The sequence below is a fragment of the Anomaloglossus baeobatrachus genome, chromosome 7 (assembly GCF_048569485.1).
Source record: "Anomaloglossus baeobatrachus isolate aAnoBae1 chromosome 7, aAnoBae1.hap1, whole genome shotgun sequence".
In the NCBI taxonomy this organism is placed as follows: Eukaryota; Metazoa; Chordata; class Amphibia; order Anura; family Aromobatidae; genus Anomaloglossus; species Anomaloglossus baeobatrachus.
Window position 1 is genome coordinate 50,961,304 of NC_134359.1, and position 26,607 is coordinate 50,987,910.

The 26,607-nt window shown below is 43.8% G+C and overlaps 1 protein-coding gene across 3 annotated transcripts in view; it reads right to left on the reverse strand.

The window, feature by feature from the left end:
- The window catches only part of LOC142245037 (sodium channel protein type 2 subunit alpha-like), a 322,264-nt gene that overhangs the window by 81,712 nt on the left and 213,945 nt on the right, over positions 1-26,607 (reverse strand). For all 3 annotated transcript variants that reach the window (XM_075317284.1, XM_075317285.1, XM_075317286.1), the window contains 4 exons: positions 21,734-21,972; positions 6,648-6,821; positions 6,027-6,383; positions 4,132-4,611 (listed from right to left, as the gene is read on the reverse strand). In XM_075317284.1, the coding sequence (XP_075173399.1) occupies positions 4,132-4,611; positions 6,027-6,383; positions 6,648-6,821; positions 21,734-21,972 (1,250 nt within the window). The remainder of the gene's footprint in view (positions 1-4,131; positions 4,612-6,026; positions 6,384-6,647; positions 6,822-21,733; positions 21,973-26,607) is intronic.

Consider the following 26,607-nt stretch of genomic DNA (forward strand, 5'->3'; position numbering starts at 1 on the left):
CAATGGGGCTCACAATCTAATTTCCAAATTTTAGACACAATAGAAGCAATATCATAAAAGATCAATGACCCATGATTTTTGGGGGGTCTATGATAAAAACAACACAGGGGCAAACTTAGTAAATGTATGTAGATTTTATCCTTTGTCTGTGTAAATTCCAAACTGTTGGAAATATAACAAGGAATCAGTGCTTTTAAATAAACAGATAAAATATCTTCTATACATATAATAAATAATCTGGCAATTTCAGTACTATTTCCCTATTTAGATAGTGAAAATATTAAAATAAAAACTTAAAATTACAAATATAATGACCACAAACATCAACAAAAAAAAATATGAACATAAGCACCACAAAATTTCTAATGTACAAATTAAACATGGTTTTGTATTTTACTATTATTTATTTTTAACAAAACTTAAAAAAAGTTATCAATGTTTTTAGCATAAATTTAAGTTTGCAGATTTTAGTTAAAAGTCAACAGAAATGTATTTATCCGCAGAAGTTTCAATAACCATTTAGACGAAATTGTTAAAATTGTTTGAAAATGTCCAACATACATTGTAATACAAAAATGTGTAAACAATTATAGAATTTTTAGTATTGTAGTTCACATTTGGTGTTAAAAGTTAAAACTTTATTACTGATTATTTTTTATTTTCTCTCATGAAATATTTGTGTAATAAATAAAATATCTTTCCTTCCTCACAGTGAAAATTGTGAAGATTTATGATAATGATTTATAAGTGTATTAGATTGTATATTTGTTAGCAGTATTTTGCTAAAAGGCCCCGTGTGCACAGTGGTATTACAAATCCATTTTTAGCCGTCCTAGTACTCATTTAACATTCATATACTCTGTCACATTGCAGTATTACAGAGATAGTCTGACCTGGATAAATTCTGTCTGGGAGATAATCTTGGCCTATATAGTGGCACCAGGTGGCAGCATATAGCGTGCTCATGGGTCTATAATATAAGACCGTAGGGACTCTATGTGCCGGTATATAGCCTTTGATAAGTAACTGCATGCACATTCTGATACCTCAAAGTTTTCCACTTATGTTCAAAAAGTAAAAAAAGATATATGTCATAAAAATCCAGACTTTTATCATACTCTTCCTCAAAACTCCTCTGAGTATCTGCTTAGTAAAAGTATTTCCACAAGACAAAGCCAAAAATTGTGCATTGCTATGTATTTTTTTCTCAAATGAAACCCACCAAGTGCAAAAAGCTCCGTTCAACTTCAACCAGTGGGAATTGGACCAGTCTTTACATTTCTCTTGAAATTTACTGATGACTAACGGTGGGATGGTTTAAACTAGTGACAGACAACTAGTATCCTCAGGGACGCATATTACCCATAGGTTTTAAAATTGTATTGCCTGACTACTTTACCTTGCTAGAACCATACCATTTGTCTTTGAAAGTGTATTAATAGATTAACGAAAGCTGCCTTGTTTTAAAGGGAACCTGCAATTGATTTAAGGGCAGCATATATCAGATGCTATAAGCAGTGTGTGTGTAGCCAGCTCACCTGTGTTTGGGTTTCACCTCCATAGAGCACAGAACCACCCTGTCCGATGTAGAAAGGCAGCAATAAAAAGAGAAATCCAGCTCCAAAACATCCCAGTTAAAATCAAAAGGCTTTATTACAGAAGATTGCTATAAAATCAAAATAGGCAAAAATTGCAAAGGTAAAAAATACATCATCCAAAGGGCAATACAACCATAAATTAAATGTCTACTCATTTCAGACACTTCTGTCCTTTGTCAGAGCTCTGGATTTTTTGGAGCGGGATTTCTCTTTTTATTGCTGTATATCAGACACTAGCTGTATGATTTCATACTTTAAAAGCCACCGGGGGCTATGCTGCATGGGTGATTAGTAAGAAAGACAAGTCTATGGCACCACACTGGGTGAGACTTGTTACTCTAGAGGAGGGAGTGGGAAGTAGAGATTAGCTAGCTAGCAGCTATCAAACCGAACCTCCACTGGTTCGAACAAGCCCCAAGCCCGGTTTGAAAACACTGATTGGCAGTTTGAGTCTCTGATCATATATTGACAGCTTTAAGTAGATCACTTCCAGGGGAGGGTGGGTGGTCTTTTTCAATTTTTTTTTTGTTGCACACTACATGTGATCATGCTGTTGTTATCCCCAGTGCGAGCCATTTAAACACTGCTAGTGGCTCTCACAGGGCTGAGCACCAAGAGTACAGTATCTAAGCCCAGCGATGGTGACACAAGTGGAGTTTAAAGCATCGAAATCCCAAAACCGAACTTTGTTTTTTTATGTCGGTGTTCGGTTCGAAAACCTTGGATTAATTCATCTGTAGCGGGGAGGAGCCGCCGAGGATCAATCATAGCCTTGCAGATTTATTCATATCCAAGTATGCTTTTCTTTGAAACATCCCAGGGATCCAGAGTCAGACATACATGGCTGAAATTATACAGCCGTCATCTAATATATGCTGCCCCTGGGTCTAGCAGTATTTATCAACTGTCACTTTTGCCTTGAAATAGGAGAATATTTACAAGACATCTAAAACCTCTTTTTCAAACAATCTTAAATAGAAAATGATCACATCTAAGACAACGACAGAGAGTAATTGGCTGAATATAAAATAGGCTTAAGAGATTACAAGAAAATCAATTTTTCATTAATGATTCATCAGTTTCTTTTAACCATAATATTGTCCATTTATATAGGGAAATGTTGTCTTTTAAAATTGATAGTAAAATGCTTTTTCAAATTTATTTAGGAAGCTTATTTTTGATAAAAAAAATCCCTTTATGGTTATGTATTTGGAAATACATTTGTCAATGTCGCTAGTTAATATTTTAAGCCAGCTTTTGATAACAGCAGTATTGCTGTAATACATTGATTCTCATGTAAATGGTGCCTGTATTTTGATATCTGCTGGAAAGTGAAGGGTAATTTGAATTATCCCTGGCCCTGTTTTTTGTAGTAGCGGTCCCTTCTAAAGGAAAGATTACCAATAATAATATTACGCACAGAAATTTCTGATAACGCAGTCCTCTAATGTTTAAAGTAACTCCACTTTAAAGCTACTTCTACAAACGATATAATATAGTAGAATACAGACCTCTCGTATTCCATATGAATATTGTCACCCACATTGAGATATAAGTTTTGGTTCTTTAAGTAAAAAAATAATAAAATAAAGAAAATATTCTTTTGAGAATATTTTTCTTCCTAAATTGCTGTTTAGCGTGAATTACAATTGTTTGGTGATATTTTTGTATTTTGTAATTATATTATGAGTTTGTAGTTCAAATTGGAATAACAAAAAAAGCCCCCAAAAATTTTTTGGGGAACCTTCAACTACATTAGTTTCATGAGTTACGGTGTCTTCATTTTCTAATTGTAGGTAGGGCTGTCTCTAAATCCAAATGGACTGATAAACCATTCTCATTTTATTTATTTTTATTGCTTGCCTATGTCCGATTTCCCTGTCAGGAAAATTTAGTCCAATACAATGGATCAAGAAAATAAAAAAGTCTAGTACAACAGATCCATGTGTGGTATGTTATTTTTCATCCGGCAAGGCATTGGCCGTTGACCACAAATAAAGGAAAGTAATATAAAATGTTCCTTCTTGTAAAAGTAGGGACTTTATTTCTAAGATGTCTAAAGTTAACTACACTATTAATCTTTAGCACAGATACAGATAATTGCTAGTAAAAATAAAGGTATCCTTTGTGCCATCAAATTCCCACTATCTGATACTAAGGATTAGAGATTTTTCCTTAAAGGCCAAACATTAATTTATACATTTTACAATCCATTAAGGGTGAATAAAAACATTACCAAAAATCTAATTATCTAACAGAAAGAAATTGAGCCTAATTCCATCAACAAGTCAAGAGATCCAAAAAATATAAAACCAAAAATACACGATAAAGAAAGACAAAATTAGTGTATGAATTAATGAAAAAAAACCAGAATAATTAATAAACATTTGTCAAATAATGGTAGTGGATAGTTTATACGGTAATGCAGAGTTGGAATTTGTGAAATAATTAAAAAAAAAAATTAAAAAAAGAAAAACAAATTGTAAAAAATCTTTTGCTATTCAATAAAACAAAGTTAAAAATCTTTTCTTACCTCTTTACTTTCTTCAAGATCGGATTCACTGCTGAAATCTTCAGTGTTGAGATTTTCAAAGTCAGATTCCCCAACCGCAATGGGGACAGTAACCGTGAGGCTTGGATTATGTATGAATGACATGTAATCACTCTCATCGATAATGTATTTCTCCACACTGCTGCCTACTCCACTGGTAGTTCCATTTCCACCTTTGTGATAATCTAGGTCTTTATTTATATCAACTGCGTTATGGTTATACAGACAGCTTTCTTTCCGGTTGTGAAGTTCCTCCAACGGTTTGATTTCATCTAGAACTTTCTTTTTCTTAACAAAGGGTTTTTGGAGACATTCTCGAACTGTTTTTTTAACAAAATCTATTCCCCTTTGTATCCTTCCCACAGCAATCTGGAGATTGTTCATCTCATTGTCATCGTCGGTAGCTGTGAGATTGTCGGAACTAAATGAACTCAGCAACAAGGCCAGGAACAAATTCAAAACCTAAGCAGTATATAAAAAGATATGTGGTTAATATTTCATATAAAGATTATACCAAACCCTCGAAAGAATATAATGCAGTAACCCACCCAGGACACATTTGTCATTAATTTCAAGGCTTCTTATCGAATAGATGATTCAAGAAATATAGATATTACAAACTCTAATCAGTTACAGTTCCAAACAAAACGGCATGCTAAAGGCAGCACAGGTAGAATGGGAATATGACCAATGAAAAAATATTAAAGGAAATACTTCTGATCTCATCTCATGTCCTATTAGGATAACCTTGTAAGGACAGCTGCATAGTTGAAATGGGTAAAGACATTGGATTTCATTGGTCTTAAGAAATAAGCAAGTTTATATGTGGCTACAAACTTCCTCATCTGAAAGATAGCTATTGCACATAGACATACATTTAGGCTGGCCATATCCTTTAGATAGGTAAAGGCCAAACACTTATTCGACTGACAAAATTTATTTTATCCTTTTCATAAATGTGTACGCTTGGCTTGGTTGAAGAGAATCGGAGATGTTCAAAGGCAGCAGTCTTATCTTTCTTACCCTTGATATCAGGGGAAAATTGAAAACCCCCCAAACACAACCAATCTCGTTGAAATTGAGACTTTTAGAAAATGCAGCTTTTTGAGGAACACATTAACTTATATAACTTTCAAACTATAATTAGGGATGAGCGGATCCATTGAAGTTCGGGTTCTTCTTGTCCAGCTGAACTTTAAGTTCGGTTTTGGACCCGCACTTGACCTGAACTTCATTTGATGTCACTGATTGGCAGTTCAGGTCTCCGCCCACACACAGTCAGCAATAAACAGATCACTTCTTGGTGCAAATGAGAAGTTATTTTCCATATTTTTTGGGTGCATACTGATCATGCTATTGTTACTCCCAGTGTGAGTCATTCAAACACTGCAAGCAGCTCACACAGGGCTGAGCACTGAGCGTACCCAAGCACAGCGATGCTCGCGAGAGTGGTGTTCATACGTAAAGCACCTGAACTCCGAACCGGAACTTTGTTTTTTTTGGAGAAGTCTCAGTTTGTAACGAACACCGAACTTCAGGTTTGCTCATCTCTAACTACTATGCCTATTTTTCTATCAGACTAGACCATTTATATCTCTCTTTAAAAACACCCAAAAAAAACAAACAAAACTGAGATGTCTCCATTTATTAAACTGATATCCTGTTTTCAAATAGATATAGTAAATCACAGGGTTATAAAAAATGGTAAAACAGTCTGCACTGATCTAGAGAAACTGATCTGATCTATTGCCTCTCAAAAATCTTGAGGAAATAGATGAGAAAAGAAGACATGAATGAACAGATAGGCATTTGGATAATTTACAAAGGTTGAATAGCAAATTTAATAATGAAAAACAGTAATGATAAACAGTACTTACCACAAGATTCCCAATCACCATCACTAACATGAACACCAAGAGGCACATAGATTGCCCCGCCACCTCCATACAGTCCCACATGGTCTCAATCCATTCTCCGCATAGCACTCTGAACACGATCAGGAAGGAGTGGAAGAAATCATTCATGTGCCAGCGAGGAAGTTCACAGTCTTCAGCGATTTTACAGACACATTCCTTGTAGCTTTTTCCAAATAGCTGCATACCGACCACGGCAAAGATGAACACGATGATGGCCAACACTAAGGTCAGATTTCCCAAAGCCCCCACCGAGTTACCAATGATCTTTATCAGCATGTTGAGCGTTGGCCATGATTTCGCCAATTTGAAGACACGAAGCTATAAAGATGAAAATAATGCATTTTTTAACCAAAGATTAGACAAGACAAGTAAATAATTAAACTATTAATGTTTAATAAAAAGTATAGGAAACAGTAATTAAGTAGAATTTTACATGGTAAAATTTGGAAGACTTTACCACTGCAGAGAAACAATTGCAGAAGCAACAGTATAAAATAGTACAATATGTGCATAAATAAAAAATAAGCTACTATAAAATAGCTTCATGACAAATACAGCTAAAGTAAAAAGTATTTTTCTTACCAATCTGAATGATCTCAGCACTGATAATCCTTCGACATTAGCAAGGCCCAACTCCATCAAACTAAGGCTCACTATGATGCCATCAAAAATATTCCAACCTTCTTGAAAATAATAATATGGATCGAGGGCAATCAGTTTAAAAACCATTTCCGCTGTAAAGATGCCAGTAAAAACCTACAGTAAATTGAAAGAGATCTCATTAGTTTGATTTACTGGTCATTACTTGTAGAATGGGCAGAGAATTATTTAGAACACTATGTACTATGCTCAGTGCATTAAGGCAATAGCCCAGAGGAACTCTACATTTATTTTTCTTCTTATTTTAAGCAATTTTCAGAATGATTCATCTAACATTTCTAATCATGGATTTCAGTATAATATACTCCTAGTGCCAAAAAACCTAAAAAATAAAAAAAGCTTGTTGCATAAATTATGTGGGTGTCATGTCATCGTTGATTGTTTTTCATCCCTACAGTTCAGCACAAAAGCACATTTTTAAAGGGAGTTTTATTCAAATATTTTTTTGAATATAGGTTCCACTACTATGGAAGATTTTTAATGAATGATCTTGAAAACAGGTGGATTTAACACAGAAAGTATAACAACAATTTGAATTTTGAAATGGAATGCTCCGTATTACACTTTCTACTTTGTACAATGCTAAGTGGAACAGTTAGTCTTATTTAGTCTTTTTCTGAACTACCAAGCGTTATTGCCGCCCATAAGGAAATATTTCTCAACTAGTGATGAGTGAGCACTACCATGCTCGGGTGCTTGGTACTAGTAACTAGTGATGAGCGAGCACTACCATGCTTGGATGCTCAGTACTCGTAACTAGTCATGAGTGAGCAATACCATGCTTGGGTTCTCTGTACTCATAACTAATGATGAGCGGGCACTAACATGCTTGGGTGCTCGGTAGTCGTAACTAGTGGTGAGCGGGCACTACCATGCTTGGGTGCTCGGTACTCGTAACCAGTGATGAACGAGCACTACCATGCTCGGGTGCTCGGTACTAGTAACTAGAGATGAGCAAGCACTACCATACTCGGGTGTTTGGTACTCGTAACTAGTGATGAGCGAGCGCTACCATGCTCGGGTGCTTGGTACTGATAATGAGCAGTTGGATGCTCGGATAGGCGTGACTCGAGTACCAGAGGATAATGGAAGTCAGTGGGGGACTCAAGCATTTTTCAGAGAAATTGTCTGAAAAAAAGCTCGAATCCCCCATTGACTTCCAATATACTCGGGTACCCTAGTCACCCCCATTAGAGCATCCAACTGCTCTTAACGAGTACCGAGCACCCAAACATGGTAGTGCTCACGAATCACTATTCTCAACATTTCACCAGAGGCATTTGAGAGATTAATTTATTTGTTTCTGGAAAGATATTGCAGACTCCAGAAAGAGTCAGCAAATCTTACATGCACAGCTAAACCTACCTGATACCTTTAAGAAACCAGCATTCTGCAAAGTTTATTCATTTGGACAGGTGACAGGTGTGACAGGTGGTTATTGTGGATTCCTGCTGTGTGACACACCAATCAGCAATTATTTAAAAAAACTGACCCGCACATCCTACAAATGTGTATACGTGCCAGCTGAAAAAACCTAGCAAATACAAAATGGATACAGCCGCACACTAAATGCCATCAATATATAAGGGACATGCATTGGCCAATTCATAAACTAAAAATCTCATTTTTTCATATAGCAGTAATGCAGTACCAGAGTTCCCTTATATATTGATGGCATTTAGTGTGCGGCTGTATCCATTTTTATTTGCTAGGTTTTTTCAGCTGGCACCTATACACACTTGTAGGATGTGCGGGTCAGTTTTTTGTTAAATAATAGCAGTGAGTTTCTTTCTGACTGAGCACTCCGCCCTATAAACCAGGCTGTGTTCATAATCCTTATACCAGGAGTCCTAGCTGCCCAGACATGGAGGTTAGTCCAGATAGTGGCATTTCAAGGTAGATTTTTAGTCTAGCTGCCCATACATGGATGTTTTTAACCTAGATAGTGGCATTTCAGTTAGGTACCCAGAATATTGAGATTTACCTTGCCGTTGGTTTCCGGGCTTATATACATTGGCCAATTCATAAACTAAAAATCTCATTTTTTCATATAGCAGTTATGCAGTACCAGAGTTCCCTTATATATTGATGGCATTTAGTGTGCGGCTGTATCCATTTTGTATACACCAATCAGCAAGTTATTATTTATCCTGGGGATGGCTAATAACTTGTTTTAGGTGTACAACCTCTTTAAAGTACCGGACTTTTGGTTTTATAAGATGCACCAGATTATAAGACACACCCCAAAGTTAGAGAAAAAAAGGGGTCCATCTTATAATCCGGTGGTGTCTTACTGGGGGGGGGGCTGCAGCGGCGGTGGAGCAAGGTCACAGGAGGCAATGGCGGTGGTGGAGTAGAGCAATGCTGCGGGTGGTACAGTGGATGTCCCTGATGGTTGCTGCGGGCACTGTGTGGCAGGAAAAATCCAGAAACTGTTGGCGGGGCTGGCTTCAGAGATATGGAATCAGCGCATGCGCAGATTGAGCTATCGACTCAATGACAAGCCGAGATCTCATCTGTGCATGCACCACCTCCGGGTGCCATTTTCCTTAAGTCTGCTGCTGGGAGATCAAAGGGCCAGAGGCAGTGCTTGTGCAGATGAGATTTTGAGCCGAGAGCTACCATGTGTGCACGCGCCGACCCTGGGCGCCATTATTTGAAGCCCACACTGCTGACATTTTCAGGATAGCCACTACCTCAACACCTGCAGCGAGCACCAGCACAGTGCCCACAACACAGCACCCGCAGCACACCGCCCGCAGCATTGCCCCTGCCTCCTGTGACCATTCTCCACACCATCCCCCCCGGTAAGCTATATTTGGATTGTAAGACGCACCCTTATTTTCCTCCCAATTTTTTGGGAAGAAAAGTGCACCATACTGTTGTGGAAATCACAATGTACAAGGTACAATGTACAATGGCTATAGGTTTGTAGGTCCTCTGAGCTGAGTTTACGAGCCTTAAGAGTTTTATTTTTCTACATAATCTTAGAACTTTTAGAAGTTCTAACTTTTCTTTTATTTTAGATTCATCACATCTTTTATTTGCGTCAGATTCTTTCACAGCATCTCACTCTGCTGGTCCACACAAATTACCTTTCTTTATATAAACCTACAATATGCCAGTGTGATGCCAGATAAAGAACAACCAATTATATTGGTTTACCCAACTGCTTATCATTGTGGGAACATTTTAATTGCTTAAAGACTACTTTATGTTTACCCTAAACATTTCTAAATGTCCTAGCATTTTAGTCACAACTGACTTACTCAAACTTCTATACAAAACCTCAAAAAGGACAAAACAAAAACTTATTTGGAAAGTTCTCTAAAGTTGGAAAAAAATGTTTTCACCCTAGTGGACCCACAAAAGGTGTATGGAAAATCCAGATTCCTACATTCTTGTGTAGTTATGATAACTTTCATACAGCGGTTGAAATAAGTATTGAATATGTCACCAACATTCTAAATAAATACATTTCTAAAGATATTGGCATGAATTTCTCACTAGATGTCGGTAACAACCCATTCGATCCACACAGCCAAAGAAATCAAACCATAGATGTCCATGAATTAAAGTTAAGTGTAATAATGAGAAATGACACAGAGAAAAAGTATTGAACATGCTTTCTAAAATGTATTTAATACTATGGAAAATTTAGTTCCATACATTGCTCAGATGTGATTTTGGGCCATTTTTGCTCACAAACACTCTTCAAATCCTGAAGGTCCTGTGGGCTCCTTCAATGAGCTATGGGCTTTAGTATCATCCCGGTAGGTGACAGCAAATGTTTATCAACATTTATCCATTCATCCTTCCTTAAATTAAATAAAGTTTGCCACCTTCACACTTTACTGTTGGTATGGTGTTTTTGGCATGAAATGCAGTGCCTTTTAGGCTCCAAACATAATATATATTATGGCATCCAAAGAGCTTTATTTTGGTCTCATATGACCAGCCTATATTCTCCCAGTTTTTCACAGGCTTGTCTAAATGTTGTTGAGCACACTTTAAACCCACTGGAACATGCTTTTTAGTGAGAAATGGAGTCTTGCATAATGAACGTGCATACAGGCCATGGATATTGAGTGCATATATTGTTTTCCTTGAAACAATTGTACTTGCCGATTTAAAAGTCTTTCTGTAGCTCTCCACAGGAGGTCTGTCACGAAGTGACTATACTTAAGCAGATACAATGGGCTCCTATACTGTCCTCCGTGCTAGAGGACCCTAGCCTATCCCAGTCCTCAGAGTTACCCCTAATGGTTTAGAGACCTGAGTCTTATGTGTTACTGTACTCCTGAACTAAGCTAATCTGTTCCCCCCAGGGAAGAAAGGGGCAGGAGTGTTATGGTAACAAAGATTTAGACAGACAGGGATGACAGAAATTGAGTCTCACTGCAGGATCAAATAGTAAGAAACTAAAGTGTAAAGCAAGTAAAGCTAAGCAGCAACAAAAGGATAACAAGGGTTAACACCACAACCGCTCAGAGCAATAATTCACACAACCACCAGTTTAGTCTGAATAGATCCACCTCACTAGACCAGTATAGACAACCTATAGCTGGCACTAATGGAATAGTGCAGCCAGCATATATAAGAGGAGAATGAACATGACTGGCTCTACCATAGCGTGTGACAAAAGGTGATTAAGAAGCAAACTAGGAGAGATTAACTCTTTCTAGCCTGCCTATGAACTACAAGTCTGTGGGTTGACGAACGAGTCTCCCTGCACTGATCACAGACATCAGAGAAGTTAGCAGGCATAATGTAAGAATCTGGAGTTTCCACAGATCCTGACGCCGCCATGACAGTCGGCGATGCTTGCAAAAATTTCCTTGTGATATGGTTCTTGGCTCTTGGACATCTCTTCTGATAATACTTTTCACTCCTCTGTCTGAAATATTGAGGGGACCACTTGGTCGAGGCTGGTTTATGGTGAAATTATGTTTTTTCCACTTCCGGATTATGGCCCCAACAGTGCTCACTGGAACATTCAGTAGTTTAAATATTCTTCTGTAACCAATGCCATCAGTATGTTTTGCAACAATAAGGTTGTGACGGACTTGAGACAGCTCACTGGTTTTACCTATCATGAGATGTTTCTTGTGTATGTGGCACCTTGGTAATGAAACACCTTATTATAGGTTGTCAGTTGAACCAGTTGATATTATTTTTCATTAAGTGCCATGATTTTTTTTTAATTGCTGTTTTTTTTAATTGCTGATAGATTTTAGTTGGTGTCATGAACTTCCATGGCTTTTTGCACCTATCTTTTTCATGTGTTCAACACTTTTGCCTATGTCATTTCTCATTATTACACATAACTTTATGCACATTTATGGTTTGATTTCTTTTCCTGTGTGGTTTGGATGGTTTGTTACCAACATCTGGTGAGAAATTCATGTCACTAAAGGCTACTTTACACACTGCGATATCGGTCCCGATATCGCTAGTGTGGGTACCCGCCCCCATCTGTTGCGCGACACGGGCAAATCGCTGCCCGTGTCGCACAACAGCCGTCACACATACATACCTGTCCGGCGACGTCGCTGTGACGGGCGAACCGCCTCCTTTCTAAGGGGGCGGTCCGTGCGGCGTCACTGAACCGCCGCCCAATAGCAGCGGAGGGGCGGAGCTGAGCGGGACGTAACATCCCGCCCACCTCCTTCCTTCCGCATAGCGGCCGGGAGGCAGGTAAGGGGAGCTTCCTCGTTCCTGCGGCGTCACACGCAGCGATGTGTGCTGCCGCAGGAACGAGGAACAACCTCGTTACTGCTGCAGTAACGAGATTTGAGAATGGACCCCCATGTCGCCGATTAGCGATTTTGCACGTTTTTGCAACGATGCAAAATCGCTTATCGGTGTCACACGCAACGGCATCGCTAATGCGGCCGGATGTGCGTCACGAATTCCGTGACCCCAACGACTCCGCATTAGCGATGTCGCAGCGTGTAAAGCCCGCTTAACACTTTTAGAATTTTATTAAATTAGAAAAATGGTGAGGTATTCAATACTTAAATCACCCACTGTATATATATTCTTTATTTTTGAAAATGCAATACCATTATTAGTTAAGCAAAAATGGAAAAAAATAACAATATTAATCAAGAGAAAAAGATCATTGGTAGGTTTAGGTAAGAAAAGTTAGGTAAGATGGTATTGGGGAGTACATGGTGGTGGAGTGGGGGAGGAAACTGAGTCTTACTTCAATGGTTGCCACATTTGTGTGAGAATGGTATATCTAAAAAATGTATAGGGTTTCTATAGGTATAGACTCTATATATATTTTTCTCCCTCTCAAAGAGTATGACGATTGTAATTGTTTGTGAAATTAATTATTACGTTGATTCAAATGAGGTTAAGCTTTGGAATTTGGCCCAGTTATTGCACTGAGAGATTTATTGCCTTGATCGTGAAAAAGTGTAATCTTTTCCAGTGTATTTATAAGATTTAACTCATTAGAAAGATAAAGATCTACCTTCCATATTAGAATGGACCAATATCTTGCTATAGTGATTTTAGCAGTTGATAACTCTTTTATTCTTCTCTCGGCATTGTTTGCGCAGTTAACATACAGTAAATGTGGATAAAAATCACCAGCTGCCTCAAAGTCTAATTTTTTATTTGTTTATTGGTTGAAAAATATACCAATGAGCATGACAAGTTTTATTCAACCTATTGGAGTACCAAAGAGATCCATGCCTGGGAAAGTATCTCCAGGTTTGTACAAAGAGCAAACAATGATAATACTATTATTTGATTTGGTTTGCTGATTTCTCACATTACCTCCTCACATTGAGAACCTCATGAGAAACAAGATGCGTTAACATCTGGATATCATGCTACAGTTTTTTACCACAACCCTTAAAGCTGGCTATAAAACAAGGACTAGAGATGAGCAAACCCGAGGTTCGGTGTTCGTACCGAAAATAGACTTTATAAAAAAAACAGAGTTCGAGTTTTGAGTTTGGAGATGCTTTACGTATGCAAACCACTTGAGTGAGCATCGTTATGCTCCGGTATGCTCAGTACTCAGCCAAGTGAGAGCCACTTGCAGTGTTTGAACGGCTCGCATTGGGGGTAACAACAGCATGATCGGACGTAGGGTGCACAAAAAAAATGGAAAAATCCCATCTACCCTCCCCCGGAATTGATGTGTTTATGGCTGGCTGCATGTGGGCGAAGACCAGAACTGCCCAATTAGGGACTTCCTGTGGGATTCAGGTCCGGGTCACAAAGCAAACTTTATCTGAAATCCGGCTGTACCCGCCGAACCGAACTTCCACAGATCCACTCATCTCTAATTAGGACTATAATCAATCCGGTTGTGGGTGATCACTTGCACATCAGGATGTTCATATGAATAATCCAACCAAGAGCATGCTAGACTAAAATAGCAAATTAGGGCGACAGATTACTTTCATAGATGGTCAAAGTAGCATATGGTCATGTCAAATATTTTTACTTTCAACCAACAAAGGTGGAAAAAAATCCAACTTTTGGGATCACATTTTTGGCAGCCAAAAGTCTGAAGATAGCCATCCTTTGAGAGTAATGAGCAGTACAAGGTTTACTTGGCTTAATCTGTACACATTGCCACAGAAGGAGAGTCCCTAACTCACCACTCATCACTTCTTTTATAGTAATTTCCATATGTAAATAGTTAGAGGACAAGTCCGTTTTAAGGGACACATCTAGCTGAGAACTGCACTTTTTGGCTCTTTGATCTTGTTGGCAAAGAAGAGCTCATAACAAAAGCTCCCAGTCTATGAAGTCGATGAATGGAATCATGTGTGGTTCCTCTCCACTGCCGTGAATAACCAGATGAAATGAATCCAAAAAATCTTGAGCAGAAAATGTATGATTTATTTCTACGCGTTTCAAATCATACTTGCCACTTCATCAGGTTATAACCGTAAAGATTATCTGGTGGCTTCAACAAACTTTGACATGGACAGTGAGTTCCTTTCCACTGCTGAGAAATCACCATTTAAATTGATATTTAAATGAAGCTAAAGAACTATTTGTAGATCTAAAGCCTTTGTCACTCCAGCTCTATTTCCCACACAGTGCTGCCTTCTCCTTTTGACTGACAGCCTCTATTCTCTGTGACTTCAGGAAAACAACTTGCCAGTCAAACAGGAGGAGGTGTCACTGGATGGGGAATAGAGCTGGAGTGATAGAGGCTGCAAATCTACAAATAGCTCTTCAGCCTCATTTGCATATCAAGTCAAATGTAGATTACGTAGTAACGGAGGAACGGACCGGCCATGTAAAGCTATTGCTGGACTTGTCTTTGAAAGAGCTACATGCATATGGAAATAGTTTACAGAATGGAATCATGCTAACCGATTCCCTTTAATGTTTGCATTACACTATATTAACTTTTTTCAAATAAGCTAACTATGTGTATTGTGATATTTCAATTGTCCAATGATGGAAGATGTTAGGAGAAACTCAGGTGTATTGGATTTCAATATTCCCATCCCATTTGTAGCAAAAAAAAAAAAAATTTCCAAAGACATATGGCAGTAGCTTTATTCCTATAATAATAAAAAGCATGCGCAGGTGTATGGGTGTGCTAAGAACTATCGGAGGTGTAAGGGCACCTGAACCATTTATCAACCATGTGATTCAGTGGGAATCTGATCTAAGTTTCCTGAAGCACACATGGTTGTTCAGTCACTAGTCATTATTTTCCTAGATAACTAAACAGATCTTGTAATAACACTGCTGCATCTAATCCTCCTTTCTCATTAGCGCCGAACAAGTTGGCATGCAGTAATATGCAGTAAGAACTTAATCTCATTTGCTTTTCACCACTAGCCCTTTGTACTGCTGTAACTCTGCTGACTCATTACTGAAAGCTGCACGTCTACAATTTAGAAATGCAGGATTAATGTTTTCTTAAAGTTAGAAATGGATTTTATTATAAAAAAATATATGATTCCAAAATAATTTTAACTGATAGCATGCATTTAAGGTCTTGTGTGTTCCCTGTAACCATAATATTTTTATAACTTGGTGCCTGTCATGTTGGTTTGTGTCATGGGGACCGGATGACAGGACTGGGACACCTAAGCTGACCCTCAGACTGGCGACCCTGCACTGTCCATTAGCTCAGAGATACACTTGATGGTAGCGAGGTCTGAGTTGCCAGCGTGACCCTAACTCTTGTCCAAGCTCTGGTGTAAATCCCCTCCCCCTCCTCCACCCAAAGGGTGAGCCGGCACCGTAGTCACAAACCCCACAGCTAAACATGGACAGGGGTAAAACCAATACTGGTACACATAGCAATGAAACACAAAGGAGCGACTGTACACGCACAGGGGAAAATAGCATAAAAGGGAAAAAGTAAACAGAAAACTGGAAAAAGTCCACACCACACAATAAGCACACTACAGACTGCTGCAGTCAGCACCAAGACTGCAGCCAACACAGCAACTTGCAGAGAGGGCTCCACCAGCTCCTTTCACCTCCAGCCCAAGCATCCAAATGAGATCAGAGAATAACTGGCACCCTCTACTGGGAGCAGAGGGTATATATAGGGACTGGTCCAAACCGGAAACATCTGAGAAGGTGATAACAATGCTTGCTCGAAAGGAATACAGACATTAATGTGATGCCCTGGACTAGCCAGGTGGTCACAGGTAGGCCCTTGCATAACACCTGTCCCCCTAATAAGGTAACAGCAGCCAACCACACAAAACCTAGTCACCTCCCTCAGAGCTTGATGGACACACCAGGGGGCGGAGCCAGACAGTTGGCCACGCTCACCGAGGGGTCCAGAGGGTCTGAGGCAGGAGAAACAGTCAGTCAGTAAGTTGAGTAGTGAGTTCAAGTTCAAGTGGAGTAGAGTGCGGAAGACCTGTGCGCAGGTCTGCAGCGGAAACTGACAGGTGCCGGGGTCGTAGCCCTGGTACCTAGGCTAGGAGTCAGGTGGTGGCCTGGCCTGCAGGATCCGGGAAGACGGCCAGGTGGAACCGTAAGGGACCGGGACAGGGTAGTGGCCCACCGGTGCCGAACCGGGGAACCGACTGGAAACCGGAGCACAAGGGGGTACTCAGACCCAGAGCGAAGCCCAGAAGCCACTGGACCATATTGAATTACTGATTAAGGTCTGGACTTTTGGTCCATTCCCATCCCAAGACCCGAAAGAAGGCAACAGCCTACTGAGGGAGATAGAAAGCCACCGCATAGGCAGAAAGATCCCATGGGCCAGCGCCTGAGGGCAAACGGACTACACCAGTACATACCGTATTTTTCGGACCATAAGACGCACTTTTTTTCCCCCAAATGTTGGGGGAAAGTGGGGGGTGCGTCTAATGGTCTGAATGTAAGGCATGGCTGCGGGGAATGAGGGTGCTGCGGTGGAGCGGGTCATCGGGGGCACGAGCAGGCAGCAGCAGCGCCTGCCGTGACCACGTGGGCCCGCTCATTACATATGCACGCCCATCCTCCCGCCCATCTCTCAGCGCTGACAGGTGGGCGGGGTGATGAGCGGGGACGCGCGCGAAGTAAACAGCCAGCCGTGATCACCCCTGGCAACTACAGCCAGGAGTGATCATGTGCGGCTGTATTCACTGCTCCCCGCACATCATCATCAGCGCGGGGTGCAGTGAATCAGTGCACATTACTCACCGTTCCCCGCAGCACCGCGATGTCCTCCTGATTGCCGGCCGCGCTGTGTAGAGACTAACGGGGCTCACAGCGATGACGTCATCGCTGTGCGCACGTGTCCACACAGCATCGCCGGCACAGACAGAAGGAGATCGCGGTGCAGCAGGGAGCGTGGCCGGCTCCACACAGCGCTGCCGGCACAGACGGAGGAGGAGCGACGCTGCGTGGAGCGAGGAAAGGTGAATATAAATGTTTATTTTATTTTTTTTATGTGTGTTCCGCAGGACGATGGGGCACATATGAGCAGGATGATGGGGCAAATATGAGCAGGATGATGGGGCAAATATGAGCAGGATGATGGGGCAAATATGAGCAGGATGATGGGGCAAATATGAGCAGGATGATGGGCACATGTGAGCAGGATGATGGGGCAAATATGAGCAGGATGATGGGGCACATGTGAGCAGGATGATGGGGCACATGTGAGCAGGATGATGGGGCACATGTGAGCAGGATGATGGGGCACATGTGAGCAGGATGATGGGGCACATGTGAGCAGGATGATGGGGCACATGTGAGCAGGATGATGGGGCACATGTGAGCAGGATGATGGGGCACATATGAGCAGGATGATGGGGCACATATGAGCAGGATGATGGGGCACATGTGAGCAGGATGATGGGGCAAATATGAGCAGGATGATGGGGCACATGTGAGCAGGATGATGGGGTACATATGAGCAAGATGATGGGGTACATATGAGCAGGATAATGGGGCACATATGAGCAGGATGATGGGGTACATATGAGCAGGATGATGGGGAACATGTGAGCAGGATGAAGGGGCAAATATGAGCAGGATAATGGGGCACATGAGCAGGATGATGGGGCAAATATGAGCAGGATAATGGGGCACATGAGCAGGATAATGGGGCACATGAGCAGGATAATGGGGCACATATGAGCAGGATGATGGGGCACATATGAGCAGGATGATGGGGCACATAGAGCAGGATGATGGGGGACAAATAGCAGGATGATGGGGGACATATAGCAGGATGATGGGGGACATATAGGAGGATGATGGGGGACCTATAGCAGGATGAGGCACATATAGCAGGATGAGGGACACACACACACATACATACATACATACACACATATATATATATATATATATATAAAAATAAATATAAGGATGGGGATTATATACAAGGCAGGACAATCATTACCAGGATGGGGTACCTTACTAGAGAATTTGGGGACATTACCCCCAATAAAAGTGTGTCAGCAGCAGATCCTCACCCCATAAGTGTGTCATGACCACATTTTTTGCTTAAAATTTTATTTTCCTATTTTCCTTCTCTAAAACCAGGGTGCGTCTTATGGTCCGGTGCGTCTTATAGTCCGAAAAATACGGTACACAGCCGGGGAGCGTACTCCTGCTGCTAAGGCACAGGCAGTCTACACAAACATAAAGGGGTGCAGGAGAAAGGCCAAGACCACCAACCCGGGTGGGGGACAAGACGCAGCCGGCTGCGGGCACCGACCACTATCAACTTTCTTCATCAGAGACTTGAGTGTGTCAGTAAACGTGAGTACAACAGTACCATCCGGCCGCGCACCACCCTGCACCGCCCAACTACCACTATCCCCAAACGGTTCCCGGGGATCATCCCTGCCCACGGAGGGGTTAACATCTTGCTGCACTACCATCTCCCCCGGGTGCCCCGTAACTGCAGCGGTGGTGTCTACATCTTCACCACGTCCCGTGGGTGGTGTCACGAACTCAAACACGGCTCCGGCCGTACACCTACCTAACCACCCCCATCGAGATCGCCAGCATCCCCTTGCAGAGCGACGTGACCCCCGGGTCCGGAGGCGCTCGAGCCACCCACCAAACAAACCCGGACCTGAGCGGCTCGGCTGCAGCCGAGCGCGGGGCAGTACATTAACCCTCTCCTCCCCAAAGGAAAGGGAATACATTTAAACTCCAGAGTCTCAAGGCAAAGAGACTCTGGCCCAGAATCTGTCACTAGTCTCTACAACAGAGAGACGACCGAGACCGTTTGTTTGCAGCTCTGTCTCTGTATGGGAGGTAAACGTTTGAATTTGCACCTGCACCCTGATCCCCATATCTTTTCCTATTTCAAGGGACCTGTGTGTTTATTGTGTAGCTAGTGACAGGTGGCTTACACGGAGTCCTAATTATGAACCTGCTGTCACCCAGCTTTAGAATACGGATTACCTGGTGATCATCCTGGTCTTTATTCATGTACTGCAAATTTAAAATTAAGCAAATTTAAAACTTCTTGTAGGAAGTTTTACCAATACCATGTATCGTTAAAGGGAACCTTTTGAGTTCCAAAATGCTATTAACGTACAGATAAGAGGTTGCAGATTAACAACTTCCTAAAGCTGTGCGGCCTGGCTACCGGGAGGAGGAAATTAATTTTATGCCTCCTGGCAACCACCAGCTTTCAGTCGACGCGGCTTAGGTCACGGTCAGTACAGAGCAGCTCCTCTTTAAGGCTGGACTCACACAGGCGTATGGCATCCGATGCGAGAGCATTGGATGCAATATGCTAATGACCCCGTCTCAGGCTCTGCTGCGAGCATGAGCCGAGTGTCATTGCAGAATCGGGTCACAGCTGTGAAGCTGAGGGTGGGCGCAGGGGAGGAGAGGGAGGGGTTAATCCTCCCATCTCCTCCATTGTCAGTCTGTGCGTATATCGCACTGCACTGGGATAACATCTGAGTGCAGTCCGATGTATCTCTCGCGCCCATTCACTTGAATGGGTGCGAGTGATACGGTTCTCGCAGAAACAGCAATCAGAAACTGGATGCAAGAAAAGTTGACCAACTGCTCGCCCTCATTGACAAGCAATGGTCAGAATGCAGTTCGAGATTTTTTTGCATTGCACTCGTCCGATTTCAATGCTCGTATGAGCGTGACCTTACTGAGAGAAAGCGGCTCCTTCTCTGCAGGGTGGGTACCGGGCCTGTATCCCTGCCGGGCCCAGTAGTGGTCATGATCTCTGAGATCGTGATCATTATGCCCCTGGTCATTACATAGTAAATGGCAGCTGTAACTGCACCCCAGCACTGGCTGAAGCTGACTCAGTTCTGATGCACTGCTGAGTTAGCTGTCAGTCAGCACCATGGTTTGGTTACAGTTGCCGCTCACTATGTACTGACCGATTACCTAAGCCATGCTGACTGAAAGCCAGAGGGTGCTTGGAGGAGTAACGTAAAATTCCTCCCAATAGCCGGTTTTCAGTGCAGCATCCGGGCAGCTGTGGAACATTATTAACCTGCAGATTAATTTTATATTTGCAGATTACGTTTTGGGATGTGAAAGGTTCCCTTTAAAACTGTACATTTCATAGGAGTGTGACCTACAAAAAAAATATTTCCAATCATCTAACAGTAATCATTACATCTGAAAAGAAACAAAATGTGACTGCAATTAAGGGAGAAAGTAGGACTAACCAACAACAATCTTCCTGTCTAAAGGCCGCTTTACACGCTACGATTTATCTGACGATATGTCGTCGGGGGTCACGGTTTTCGTGATGCACTTCCGTCATCGTTATCGACGTTGTTGTGTGTGACACCTACGTGCGACTCCGAACGATTGCAAATAGGTTGAAAATCGATGGTCGTTGACACGTTGTTCAGTTTCTAAATATTCTTTGTCGTTTGGAACGCAGCTGACATATTGGTACATTTGACACCCTGCCAACGACGAACAACATGCCCACGACCGCCTTGGTCAAACAATATATCGCTGAACGATGTAGCATCGTTTGTGAGATGTGTACGTGTGACCGCTACAAAACGACCTATGAGCGATCTCGGCAAATCATAACAACGATCTGGGCATGTCACATCGCTAACGAGATCGCTAGCGATATCGTTGTGTGTAAAGCCCCCTTAATTCCTATAGCTGATGTCCCAATAAAGAGATCTGGAAGTCCAATAAGTTTAGTACACTTGCTAACCATTTAAAATAAGCCTTCAGGCATCCAAGAATTTTTTTTTCTTAGTATATTGTTTTTTAAACTAACATTTGTATGAAAAGAAAAATAGAAATCCCGCAATTTTAACACTGGCCACTGGTGCTTTTCTAGACCCCTGCTTCCTGTTCAGGAAATGCACATGAACATTAGTAGCAGACACACTTTTTTAAATTGATGCATCTAATGAATGTGTGAAAGGACATTTGGAAGAGAAGCAGGGGGTGATATCACCTATTGTGGATCCTGTCTTGTCAGATGTGTAAAGGGTGTTATCAGTCATTGTAAAGAAAAGTTCATTTGTAGAAGAAAACAATTTAACTTTACAAATAAGGTGAGTACAAAGAAAATAGAATTTCTTGCTTACCAAATTACCAGCGGAGAGAACATAATTAAACTCATGAGTCATCGGGTAATGCTCCATAGCCATGAACAGGGTGTTCAAAACAATGCAGATTGTTATGGCGAGGTCCACAAAGGGATCCATCACGACTAATTTCACAACATGTTTTATATCTAGCCAATAAGGCGTACAATCCCAAATCAGAAAAGTGTTTGCAAACTTGTACCAACAAGGTGGACACTTCTGTCTGGACTCTTCGAGTTCTAAGAATGAAAAAAAAGCAGAACATTATTTCTATTTACTATTTCTGCTCTCATCCTTATTCTCTGGTTAGGCTGATGACAACATTAGAGGAGCCCTATATTTTTTCTAAACCTACACATATAGAATGTATACAAATAGCATATACTAATAAAATGCATATATATATATATATATATATATATATATATATATATATATATATATATATTAGAAGGTGGCCCGATTCTAACGCATTGGGTATTCTAGAATTTATTGTGTAGTTACTGTATGATTTTTGTTATATATATATAGATGTTGTCTGGAGTTGCCAAGTATTTGTGTAGGGCACTGTAAATGTTCTGGGTGTTGTCTGGGTGGGGGTGTGTGAGAGCGGTGTTGTTTGTGTGTTGTCTGTAGAGCGCTGTGTGTCTGCAGCGTTGTGTGTGTGTGTGTGGTGCTGTGTGTTGCGTTGTGTGTGTTTTGTTGTTTGTGGAGCGCTGTGTGTCTGCAGCATTGTGTGTGCGTGTGGTGCTGTATGTGTTGCACGGTTTGTGTGGGTGTGTGTGTGTTTGTGCAGTGTGTGTGTGTTGGAGGAGTAGTCCTGGAGGGAGAGGAGTATAATAGTAGGAATAGTCCTGGGGGGAGAGGAGGATAATAGGAGGAGTAGTCCTGGGGGGAGAGGAGTATAATAGTAGGAATAGTCCTGGGGGGAGAGGAGGATAATAGGAGGAGTAGTCCTGGGGGGAGAGGAGTATAATAGGAGGAGTAGTCCTGGGGGGAGAGGAGTATAATAGTAGGAATAGTCCTGGGGGGAGAGGAGGATAATAGTAGGAATAGTCCTGGGGGGAGAGGAGGATAATAGGAGGAGTAGTCCTGGGGGGAGAGGAGGATATGTCGCGGGCGGAGGAGGGGACGCTGCGCTCTCCCACTGCTCGGGTCCAGGCCCATCCTCCAAATCAGCCTCTCCGGAGGCGGTCATGTTTTAAGCCAACAACAATTTTATTTACACTCCACTAAGTTTGTGGTTGCCCTGCCAGTTCTCGGGCTTGTCCGTAGCAGTTTCTACGCATTGGTTTGTAAACAGTCCCCATGGGGACAACAGTTGCCGGCAACGACCGGTTCAAATCAGGGCTGGTCAATCAGGTAACATCTTGGTTATCATTCACTTATTCATTAAACTTTCAAAACAGTACTGGTGGTCCCAACAGGGACAACTTGCAGCGGAGCTCCGCTGATTTTGGGGCGGCTACCACCGCAGGGGGTCGGCCCACTCGGGGACCGGTCGGTACATCGGGTTCTCTTTCCACAAGCAGTTCAGTCCAGAACCACTGACGGCCGTTAAGAATGGTGGCGGGGCAGCGTTGTCGGAACCCCCTCCTCCATCAGCGACATTCTCTCTGGACCTCCGTCTGCGGTGCCGGCCCCCGGCTCCCATGCAATCAGGGCTGGTTCTGGGGTTTGGGTGGACTGGTCGCGACGCGGCACGGCCGCAGCGGCCCCTTGCTCACGGGCCCCCACTACGGCAACCATCCTGCACATCTCCGCCTTCCAGTCCAGCAGCTGCTGCAGGCTCTGCGCCCTCACCTTCAAGCAGAACCGGCCCAGCTCCCGCTCCAGCCACGCAGCGGTCCCGGCGGGGAGCTCACCCGGGCCGCAGTCTTCAAAGGCTACCCTCCTCGGTGCCCTGAGAGCTTAGACGCTACGGTAGCGGGTACTCCCGCGCTCCAATTCGAGGACGCCACCATTTCTCCATCCGCATCCCCCTTAGTTTCTTTCCGGTACCTCCTCTACAGGGGCGCGGTTTCGGCTTTCGCGCCTCTAATGCTCGAGGAGATGTTCGAGCGGGGATTTTTCGCGCTCAAAATGGCGGCTTCTGAAAATTTTCGGCCGGACACCTCCGGCGGTCACAAGGCGCACCTCTACCAGACGGCAGAGCGGTAGAATCCTGTTCGTGACGCCAAGTTGTCGCGGGCGGAGGAGGGGACGCTGAGCTCTCCCACTGCTCGGGTCCGGCCGCTGCTGTTGCTGCTTGGTGGTGGCTCGAGCGGTGGGCCGGATCCCGGGTACTCGAGCGGCGCTCCTCGCCCGTGAGTGAAAAGGGGTTTGGTTTTGGGGATTTATTGTCCGTGACGCCACCCACGGTTGTGGTGAGATTGGTGACACCACCGCTGCTCTGGACGGGGATCCCGGGAGCGATGACAGGGAGCAGCTTGGATGTTGGTTCTCCCCTCCGTGGGTAGGGGGTTGGTTGTCCCGGGGCCCGGTGATGGGGTAGGGATGGATGGCAGGCGGGTTACGGGGCCTGGTGAGGTGCAGGGTCGCAGGGGCAGCGCTGTGCCGCACGGCACGGTGGTACTCACTCAGCCAATGATGTACACACAGTCTCCGGTAAAACAAATGGCTGGATGGACGGGTCCCACAGACGGCTGCGGTGTTTCTCCTCCCGGCAGGTTGATGGTGACTGTCTTTCCCTGCACCTGTGTAGTGTGTATAGTTCCAATGGGTTCCCACCGGTAATTCGCTCCCCAGCTTGGAGGTTGCTGAAGGAGCCCCTTTTGCTTGCAGGCTCTGGCCCTGGGAACTTTAGCCTTGGCGGTGACTGTGTTTCCCTCTAACGGTTGGACTGTTGCCTTCTGTCGGGACTTGGCTGCTGGGAAACCCAGGAGGTTCCCTTCGCTAATGGATTTGACAAATTGCACGGCGACTCCTAGCTTTGTCGGGGTCCGTAAGCCCCTGCCGGATGGTGCTGGCTTCTCTTTGCGTACCGGTCCGGTACCGCCGGGCCATCGCCCGTTCACGGTCCTTACGGCTAGCTCCAATCGGCCTCTCCTGCAGACGGTCACCACCATCCGCCAACCTTGCAGTTTGTGCCCGGGCCACACACCTGGACACCGTCAGACAGTTGCTCTCTTGCCACTTCACTTCTCCACTTCCAAACTAATCTGCCTCCTTTTTCCCGCCTCCAGGACTGTGAACTCCTCGGTGGGCGGGACCAACCGCCTGGCCCACCCCCTGGTGTGGACATCAGCCCCTGGAGGAAGGCAACAAGGATTTTGTGTTTTGGCTTTGGTGTGCCTGACCGGGGTGTAGGGTGTGTTGGTGTAGTGCTTGTGACGTCCTGGCTTGTCCAGGGCGCCACAGATAATAGGAGTAGTAGTCCTGGGGGGAGAGGAGGATAATAGGAGGAGTAGTCCTGGGGGGAGAGGAGGATAATAGGAGGAATAGTCCTGGGGGGAGTGGAGGATAATAGGAGGAGTAGTCCTGGGGGCAGAGGAGGAGAATAGGAGGGGTAGTCCTGGGGGAGAGAGGAGTATAATAGGAGGAGTAGTCCTGGGGGGAGAAGAGTATAATAGGAGGAGTTGTCCTGGGGGGAGAGGAGTATAATAGGAGTAGTATTCCTGGGGGGAGAGGAGGATAATAGGAGGAGTAGTCCTGGGGAGAAAGGAGGATAATAGGAGGAGTAGTCCTGGGGGAGAGGAGTATAATAGGAGGAGTAGTCCTGGGGAGAAAGGAGGATAATAGGAGGAGTAGTCCTGGGGGGAGAGGAGGATAATAGGAGTAGTAGTCCTGGGGGTGAGTGGATAATAGGAGGAGTAGTCCTGGGGGGAGAGGAGTCTAATAGGAGGAGTAGTCCTGGGGGAGAGGAGGATAATAGGAGGAGTAGTCTTGGAGGTGAGGAGTATAATAGGAGGAGTAGTCCTGGGGGGGAGAGGAGGATAATAGGAGGAGTAGTCCTGGGGGGAAAGGAGGATAATAGGAGTAGTAGTCCTGGGGGGAGAGAGAGGAGTATAATAGGAGGAGTAGTCCTGGGGGGAGAGGAGGATAATAGGAGGAGTAATCCTGGGGGTGAGGAGTCTAATAGGAGGAGTAGTCCTGGGGTGAGAGGAGGATAATAGGAGGAGTATTCCTGGGGGGGAGAGGAGGATAATAGGAGGAGTAGTCCTGGGGGGAGAGGAGGATAATAGGAGGAGTAGTCCTGGGGGAGAGGAGTCTAATAGGAGGAGTAGTCCTGGGGGAGAGGAGTCTAAGAGACAGTGCTGGGTCACTTGTTGGTCTCCTGCTGTGCAGCACGCATCAGCGTGTGACAGCGGGAGACCAACGATCTGAATGGGCAGGGCCGGCATACCATGCTACACAATATTAGCCGATGTGTACCATGGTTACCAGCGTACCCCGCCCCCCGCACGCATGGGAGCCCACACCAGCGTACGCCGGCAACCCCAGCAATGCGAGGGTATGTGTCGGCTGGGTTGCCGGCGTACGCTGGTGTGGGCTCCCGGGGGTACAGCACTCACCTGGGAGTCGGGGCTCCGTGTCAGTTCGGGGAATGCATGCGGGGGGCGGGGCCAGAGCGAGCGTGCAATGCGTGAGGGGGGCGGGGCGTGGCCGAGTTGCCAATGCGTGCAGGGGGCCGGGGCGAGAGGCCAATCCGTGTGGGAGGCGGAGCCTGGGCGAGCGGCCAATCCGTGCAGGGGGCGGAGCCGAGGCGAGCGGCCAATGAGACGCTTGTCACGGTAACGACAGAATTTTGGAGCAAGACAGACAGACAGACAGAATAAGGCAATTAGATATATATATATATATATATATATATATATATATATATATATATATATATATATATATATATATATATAAAACCTAATAATAATAAT